Below are 9,144 nucleotides of genomic sequence, written 5' to 3'. Positions count from 1 at the left end.
AAAAATGTGAATGGTTTTTCCGTCAGTAAAAATAAGTCGTCAGACGAATTTGAAAATTTTTAAAAATATTTTTCCTGAAGTTGTCTGATGAATTAGGTCTGTGCAACAAAACAAGGGTGAAGTTCCAAGTAAAAGAAAATGCTATACCGGTATTTAAACAAAAAGAACTATACCGTTCGCAGCTTTAGGACAAATAAACTTAAAGTTAGAGTCTAGAAAAATTGGAGTTATCCAAAAAGTGGATAGTCAATGGGCATCACCAACTGTGTACGTTAAGAAAAATAATAATAAAATCAGAGTGTGTGCTGATTTTTCCACTGGTTTGAATGAATGTCTTTAAAACGTTCCACTATCCGCTACCTACTCAGGGGGACATATTCGTGAAATTAAATGGTGACAAGATAGCTTATAAATTAGATATCTCTGACGCGTACCAACAAATTAGAGTTGACTGTGAATGATCTGAATACATAACAATTAACATACATAAAGGACTGCATAGATACAACAGGTTACCATTTGACTTAAAAGTCGCACCAGTAATTTTTCAAAAGATTATGGATGCAATGTTAGTGGACTGTGAATTCCCAATTCCATATCTTGATGATATACTCATAAAAAGCGAATCTCGGGATCAGCATGTAGAGCACGTAAAATATGTATTCGAAAAAATTAGGGATTACGGCTTTACTTTGAGTGAAGAAAAGTATGAATTTTTCTTGCCGAAAATAAAATATTTAGGACAAATCATTGATAGAAATGGACGTCGACCAGATGCCCAATTAAAAATATGCCCCCTCCGACAAATATAGCGACCTTACAAGCTTTTTGGGGACTACGAATTATTACCAAAATTATATTCTAAATCTGCATAAGGTAAAAGTTCCACTAAATAAGCTATTACAAAAAAAGATATAGAGTAGAATTGGTCTGAAAATTGTCAGAAGGCGCTCAACAAAATTCTAAAAAGATTAACACCAGATTTGTTGTTAGCATACTTTCATCCTGCGGTATAGATTGTTGTAATTTCAGATGCATCTGAGTACGGTATAGGTGCAGTAAAGCTACATAAATATAAAGATGGTAATACGAAGGCGGTGGTTCATGCCTCACGTTCTCTGATATTAGTAGAAAAAATTACGACCAAATCGAAGAGGTTCTGGTGATTATTTTTGCCGTAAAAATTTTACAGATTCTTACACGGTAGAAGCTTTCGGCTACAGAATGATTATCGTCCATTATTATCCATATATGGGTCGAAGAAAAGAATTAAGATGGAGTATATACAATCTAAGAAATTAGGATTGGTTATCAAGAGTGATTTCAGAAAATGTTGAACCATTTGAAGATACCGTGATTGCTGCGTTGCAAGCGGAAAATGAAATTTAAAATTATTTTTTTTTGTAATGTGACTGACAAAATTCCGCGCTGCAGCACGGAATTTTTTTCAGTGAACAGGTCGTGGTCACAAAGCGATGAAAATATTTTGGCAAATTAAATTTAAATGTTGAAGTGAATCTAACGGTTCTTGTGGTGTTTCTTAAATGCCTTATAAACACCTTCCACGCTGCAATAGTTTACGTTCCAGCACACGATCTCAGATCAGGTTGTTTGCTATGCAAGTACATCTCCGAAATTAAAAATGTCTTGTGTAACGTCGTACGTGAACTGTTAGTCACATTACAAGACAAAAATTAAAATCAGAAAACGATAAATTTATTTAAAAAATGAAAGATATGCTGAAGGCTAAAAGAGATAAAAATATGCGCAACACAAATGCTAACTCATTCTCAATGTGTGACAATGCGCTGATTTACGCACAAAGAGTTGCAGTGCCAGCCACACTACAAAAGAGATTACTAAAGGAATTTCACATTGGTCACCCAAGGATTTCGAAAATGCAATCGTTAATGAAAATTTACATATATTCTTGACCGTGACATTGAAGAATTAGTGAAAGCATGCAGAGGGAGTGCCCTAGCTGAAAAAGCACCTACCACTAAATGGCAACCGTAACCAAAAAACAGCTATTCCATGGTCCAGACTGCATGTTGATTACGCAGATCCACTTAAGGGTTCATATTACCTTGTTGTGGCGGACAGTTTTTCAAAGTAGCCTGAAGTGCATAAGTGTAAAAAGCCGACATCTGCTGTTACAGTAAGATTTTTTACACGAATTGTTCACCAGATATGGTATTCCTGATATCATTGTGTCTGACAATGGAACTCAATTTACTTCAGACGAGTTCAGGAAGTTTTGTAAAATGTTCGTCATCAAACATGTCACCACTCTGCCTAGATCCTCTTGACCTCCTAGATCAAATAGTCAGGCGGAGCGTTTAGTTGATACTTTTAAAAGAGCGTTGAAAACGGCGAACAATGAAGTAATGGACGACGTTGCACTTCAATAATTTTAAAGAGTGTACTGAGTAACACCTTATCCGAATACCCCGCCGGGAGTGTCACCAGTAGAATTGTTGTTTGCTAGAAAGATGAGATTCGTTTTTGATAAGTTGATACCGAGTGAGAATGGGAAAATGGCGAACAACAAAAATACTACAAAATTCTTCACGTTAGGTGGAAAAGTATCTTTTAAAACCTATAGATACAGTAAAGGAAGCCGGGAGGACGGTGTAATTAATAAATTAATAAATTACAAATAAATTGCAAATCCTCACAAGTAGAGAGACTAGGATATAGGGATCGACTTAACTATAATTGCACGGCATTCAATATGCAACACTTCAGAATCTTGTTGAAGCTGCGTCCTTGATTTGCTTGGCGAGAGCTGAAGTGTTCTTTTTGAGAATCATAAGTGTTCTGGTTGATTTCTGGCGCTAAACTGTTTCACTGGAGAAAAATGTGTGAATCTCAAGGAAACTTGAGATGTTCTAACTAGTTGTCTGATCTCCTGCAAACCGAGTGGTCGAACAGAAAGATATACGCAAGTTTGAAGAATTTTCCTGCTGGGCTCTGGATGGTGTCGCTGAACCACCAGGGAAGCTTGGTCGACATCAAGAACCTGAAGTTGTTTTAAGAACTTTGTCTTACAAGATTTTGCATGACGTCACTGTTCACGAGTTGAACTGTTGAATCCGAAGCTTTTTCACGCTAACAAAAAATTTTCGAGGGAAGCGTTTTCTTCTTTGGATGCCTATAAAAATGTATTAGAATTAGATGGACTGAAATGTGAGCTGAAGTTATTTTATGCTGCAGATTTTGCAAAGCAAGTGTCAAACATCCAAGAAGTCGCATACATAATACAGGAGCTTGAACTAAACCAAGTAACAAAATTACTACATCAAATTGTGACCATACCTGCCACATCTGCTTCCTGTGAAAAATCACTTTCTTCAAAGCAAGTAAATAATTATTCGAGGTGTTCTCAAAGTGAAGAGAGATTGAGTAATTTGGTCTTCATTTCGACGAATAAAGACCTTTTGAAGAAGAAGCAAGTAGAGCGTGGTGTCAATACATTTTGTACCAAAGTTTATCGATAAATCTGCCAAAAAATAACGAAGAAACTAATTGATTTACAAATAAGTTTTAAATAGTTCATTATTTGTAGGTTCTATTATTTTCCCAGATTTCTCTTGTAACCAATAACAGTCATCATGTCAGACCCGTCGCCAGGGTATTGCTAACGGGGGAACATCAAGTCCAGAAGAGAGGAGCACCAAGCCCGAAGAATGGTCTGTTGGCAGAAGAGCATTTTCTCACTTTAAAGTTAGTTCGCAGATGGAGGCGGAGGCGAATAGCTTTTAGCGAGGGGGAAAGTAAGTTTCAGCTGCCCCACTCTCTGCCTTGGTGATCGGCTTGCATCATGGACTGCATTCCCTGGTTAACAAGTTACCCTTCGCCACTGCTATATATGCATGTAGGTAGGTATGCATGTATGTATGAATGTATGAGTTATGTCTTCTGTGGTGGCTTATCTATTTCAGGTCACCAATCTGAACAGACCTGTCACAATGGAAGACAAACAACACATGACATACGTTGCAGCAACTCTTCTTGAGATTCAAAGAATTGCGATAGTTTGTAAGTAGGCTGTCATTCAACTTCTAAAATACATCTCCTGTAGTTCATGTGTAATAGTTGTTCTGACAGAAAAATATGTCGAATAGGTTTACAATACAAAACGAAAATTCAAATGAATCAGTCCGCCAAGGATATTCATGCCAAAACTTTCACATCCTTGAATTAATGGCAGAGCTCCCTTGTGTTTTATATTGCTTAAAAACATTTAGGGGAAACTTGTTTGAAGTGAACATTTTTCTCATATGATCTCAAGCACAGTATTCTGAAATGATCAATTATAACCAATATTGGTATATTACAAAATATCGTTACATTACAAGATTTCGCTAATCCAGCATTACAATAAGCTCAGATCTCTAACGTGACAGCGCAGGTTTATTTAAAACTCAGTTTTACAGCAACAGTGTTACAAGAACAAAAGTTCTGTTTCCACACAAATTAGCACAAACTAAACCTTATGAGATGTCACGAAAGAATTACATTCATCAAAGGTACTGTGATACCACTAGTAACATATTTAATTCCGATTATCGTTATTCTCAGCATTGTTAATATTTACAATTATTCTCTTTACCAGCTCCAATAAGTCCTCCACATGCCGCTGAAGTAGACACAACACTAGGAGGCTATGATATTCCAAAAAATACCGTTCTTTCGTACATGTTAATAAATGCTCATTTTGATCCAAAATATTGGGATAATCCAAAGGAATTCCGTCCTGAAAGATGGATCGAAGAAAATAATGAGCTAAAGAAAAATGAGGCTTTCATGCCTTTCTCCTTGGGTAGGTATTGTAAATAGATTCTCATCCCAATCGTGGCCATCAAAATTATTTTCCTCTATCTAGAATTACATTATCTAGTGATTTTTTACAACTGTATTTTGAAGGAGACTGTTTTTATATTGCAGAATGTCTATTGTTGGTTTGACGATGTAATTGAAACCCGATAAAACAGTAATCTATTTCAAATCTTGTTGAAGTAAATATTGGCATTCACCATTCTAACATCAATATAATGAGCCTCAATATTCCATTAAATTTCTTCCATAGACTATGTATTCTCTAAACAAATATTTAGTCTGTTTTTCTAAAGTATGTTATTGTTTCTATCAGCAAGCCTCGACTTATTTATCTTTTCTTATTCATTTAGTAAAAATATCTTTAATAAAATTCCTTAATTCCTTGACTTCATATTCTAATTTATAACTCTGCCTAATTCTATACAGAAACAGTTCCCCCCCCTCTGTGTTAACAACAATCCAGGTGCCACGCGTGAATAACCCTTGTACTTTCATGAAAATCCATTTTTTACATCTGACGTTGGGTGCATGTGTCTATGAATGGACGTGTGTTCAGCTACACAAAGCATGTAGAAGATAACAGCCAGAAAAAATATCTTCACCTAACCCAAATCAATGCATGTTTGTTAACTTTGAAACTATTAACTGCTCCAAAACATTTCATGGGGTAATAATCTATATGACTGAAGTATTGTTACTGAAATGTAAAAGCTATATTTAAACTAATTCAACGACTCCATGTTTATATTTTAATGAAATATGTTTAAATTTTATAACATGGCACACATGTAAGCATATTGTTTTATTTATAGCTTCTGCTTTTTTGTAGGCCCAAGAGTTTGTCCTGCATTAGCACTGGCCAATACAGAAACTTTCATAACTTTTACAAACATCATACAGAAATTTCAGCTGGATAAACCTGATGAAAATCCAATGACAATAGACGGCAAGCAATCAGGCATCACTTATGTCCCTGTGAATGATAATATCCGTGCAATACCACTGTGATATACTCTGTTGTTATATGCTTTGAGCGTACCTGTTTTATGTACATTAGATGTAATGGTAAAAAAGTATATCTTTGTAAGTTCAGGTGACATTTCTTCGCAGAATACTGACAATTCCCTGATGTTAAATTATAGCATTCCGCTAACAAAGAGCAACACGGAAATACAAAGAGATACAAATGATTAGAAAATGCCAAAAATAAACAAACAAATAAAAATCAAAAATATGAAATAAACTGATGAAAATAAATTAATAGAAATATAAAAATAAAAAAATAAAAAAATAAACGAACGCCTTATTCAATCATTTCTTCAGCATATATATGTCCGAACTTGTATGAAGATAAATAGATATGTCTTGACTTCTCTGAAGATAAAAGATTATAATGTCGTAAATATATAGACTGAAAGAATTCCTTGACTCTTGTGACTGTTTTATACGCATGGTCAACTTGTTACCACAGCAAGATATCAACATGTCTGTCAGCACACTTAGATGTGTCTTCTCATAAACTTAACTTTGACTGTCCTTGGGTTTCATAACAGTTGCTTTACTAATCATTCACAGATATTATTCCAGGATCTAAACAGGATCTAAGAATTCCACTGCACTACTGAAATCCAAATCAGAAAATTTCAGCAAATGTAAATACATGGACAAGATTTTTTTGGCGAACTGGAGAACACCACCCTCTCCAGATTAAGTAACTATATCACAGACTTTAGACCCTTTCCGTTGATTATAGACCATCTAGCCCAGCGGTTCCCAACGTTTTTGACTCGCGACCCCTTACCCAAAAGCTTGAAACTCACGCGATCCCCTGGTCATTGACTCACTTACCGTTTCATTACTATCACGAGCAATTTCAGTTACTTTACGTTCTTTTTTGAAGTTGAATAGTAAAATTGCTCGAATATCGTGCTTTGAAAGTTCCATTTCAGATGATTGTAACTACGGTGAAAAAAATATCAATGCTAATTTATTGATGCATTTGGGCAAATCTATTTCTGTATTATCAGATAATTGCAAAACAATGTTTAAAAAATATTCAAAACTCTGCAAAACTCCGGTACAAATTCTTCATGGTTCAAAACGTTGCTTGCTTTTTATGCAACCTGATATTTCTAATACTCTTCTACGATTGACACAGGGACTAATGCTTGTGTGAGAGAGCAGGTACTAATTGATTACATTGGCACTAGTGCTCCGAAGAGGACCTCGGTGGAATTTAAACTCAGAAGGTAAAACCTGGAAAATGCCGCAATGCATTTTGGCCGGCGCGCGAAAAAATTTCAATTAGATTGAATTTAGAAAGCATATTATTGCATTTTTGTGAAAAACAACCCTCTTCGTAAACATATATGGTAGGAAAGAATAATAAATGTTTTAATCTAGCAAAGGAAAATTGAGTTCAACTTATTGAAGGTCAAGGTCAAATCGTGACCGACAGGCAAACAAACACAAAATTATTTTAGTGGATTTGCTTGGGGATTTCTAACGTCGAAAATGAGACTATATAAAATGCTTATTATCTATTAAAAATGATTCCATTTTATAACTAATATTAGAATTACAGAAGAAGTGAGCTGACAGAATCGTTAACGCGCTGGGAGAAATGGTAAGCGTGTTTCGTGCATCTTAATATTATTCTGAGTTTAAATTCCGCTTTCATCCTTACGAGGTCGATAAAATAAGTACCAGTGGAACACCGGTGTCGATGTAATCGACTTAACTCTCCCCGAACTTGCTGGCCTTGTGCCAAAATATTAGAATTACTGTGTCTATTATATTAATCATAATCTGATTGGTTCAACCTTATTTATTATGAAAAAATTTTAAGCTCAGTTACCATAAGTTTAATACTTTAAAAGAGATAAATAGAAAGGCAAGATTGTATATTAGCATTCGAGTAAAATGAAATTTACTTATATTTAATGCCATTCAATTTCATTATTGTAATTGAATGTGTATCGAGCCTGATAAATAATTCGGGTGACTTTAAATACCGAGGCGTCCATAGAAGTTGATAATTGTAAAATACTGTACAAATAGATCCTATGCCATTTATTAAATAGGAATTCATAGATTCCAAGCAGTTTACACAGACGCATTGAAAAGGTTATACCAGAGTGATACGCTGTTAGGTACTGGGTTCAACAAGTCAACTCACTTACGAGGGGGTGTCTGAAAAGTTTTGAACCTAACCTAGAATCGGGGCTGCTATATAGTTGAAACAATTTTTTCTGGTAAGTACAGTCTTTTCGGAGTATTCTGGCTCATTTTCATGATTCTGATATTTTAATTTCTTTTTTTTTTTTTTCTTTTTTTTTTTTGTTGGAGATTTTTGAATAAACGAGTTTCGAATTTACAAGGCAAATGGAGAAAACTGAGTATCGTCCCAAACAAAAGAGTTCTTCTACGCCGGGATAATAGCGCTTCAGCACCACCGGAGAAAGTGTTCAGCCATCGAGGGGGACTATGTTGAAAAATAAATCATCAGAAGTCTTGTACCATGTTTTGTTTTTTTTGAGGTTCAAGACTTTTCAGACGCCCCTCGTATAACAGGTAGGTTAGTCAAAATAGCTTTGTGCAAGCGAGATAACCTTTTTATGCTAACATAGCTAAATACAAGTAACCTTCTGTTATCAGTGATAAATATGTCATAACATATGCAGAACTAATGATAAGCTCTTTAAAAGAGGTGTAGAATAACACATTGGAGGTCAACGATATTTGTTTAAGAAATCTCGGTTCTGAAAAAAACATACTCGGCTGTACATAGGAACACATTATCGCAGCAATAACAGGATATGGAAATTTCAGCATTATATTCTACAGGAAATGTTAATGTCCAAAGTTTATTATTTGGATTAGCCATTTTCCTGATTATACGATGGTTTATGGCACTACCAACATATAACTACAATTTACCTCCGGGTCCAATAGCTTTTCCAATAATTGGAAATCTACCTCAGATGATTTCTGGCACTGATCTTTATTCAAAGATGAAAGATCTTCGAAAACAATATGGAGACATCTTTAGGCTCAAAGTTGGTTCTGATACCTTCGTGTTTGTATGTAAAACTGAACTGATTTTGGAAGGACTAGTAAAGAAAGGAGATCAACTGAAAGGAAGGCCACATTGGGTTTACATTTTTGATAAAGTATTCCAAAAAGAAGGTAAGTCTTCAATTTATCTTGATAAATGTGTTCATTTGCTCCTCATCGATTCAGTGGGCTGTTAATAGACCATGCAGCCACTTCTTCAAACAAGTCAAACCGGGAGCCAGGTAG

At 35.2% G+C, this 9,144-nt stretch overlaps 2 protein-coding genes across 2 annotated transcripts in view; both read left to right on the top strand.

The window, feature by feature from the left end:
* LOC106870543 (cytochrome P450 2B4) overlaps window positions 1–6,137 on the top strand; it is a 20,414-nt gene extending 14,277 nt beyond the window's left edge. Inside the window, exons 5-11 of the mRNA XM_052972001.1 lie at window positions 183–267; window positions 2,189–2,266; window positions 3,131–3,362; window positions 3,587–3,776; window positions 3,910–4,041; window positions 4,619–4,825; window positions 5,672–6,137. Of these exons, the coding sequence (XP_052827961.1) occupies window positions 183–267; window positions 2,189–2,266; window positions 3,131–3,362; window positions 3,587–3,776; window positions 3,910–4,041; window positions 4,619–4,825; window positions 5,672–5,850 (1,103 nt within the window). The 3' untranslated portion in view covers window positions 5,851–6,137. The remainder of the gene's footprint in view (window positions 1–182; window positions 268–2,188; window positions 2,267–3,130; window positions 3,363–3,586; window positions 3,777–3,909; window positions 4,042–4,618; window positions 4,826–5,671) is intronic.
* A 2,329-nt stretch (window positions 6,138–8,466) lies between these two features.
* LOC106870542 (cytochrome P450 2B4) overlaps window positions 8,467–9,144 on the top strand; it is a 16,096-nt gene continuing 15,418 nt past the window's right edge. The window contains exon 1 of the mRNA XM_014916665.2: window positions 8,467–9,030. Within this exon, the coding sequence (XP_014772151.1) occupies window positions 8,661–9,030 (370 nt within the window). The 5' untranslated portion in view covers window positions 8,467–8,660. The remainder of the gene's footprint in view (window positions 9,031–9,144) is intronic.

This window comes from Octopus bimaculoides, chromosome 11, assembly GCF_001194135.2.
Source record: "Octopus bimaculoides isolate UCB-OBI-ISO-001 chromosome 11, ASM119413v2, whole genome shotgun sequence".
Classification (NCBI taxonomy): domain Eukaryota; kingdom Metazoa; phylum Mollusca; class Cephalopoda; order Octopoda; family Octopodidae; genus Octopus; species Octopus bimaculoides.
This window is presented reverse-complemented; position numbering and strand designations above follow the sequence as displayed.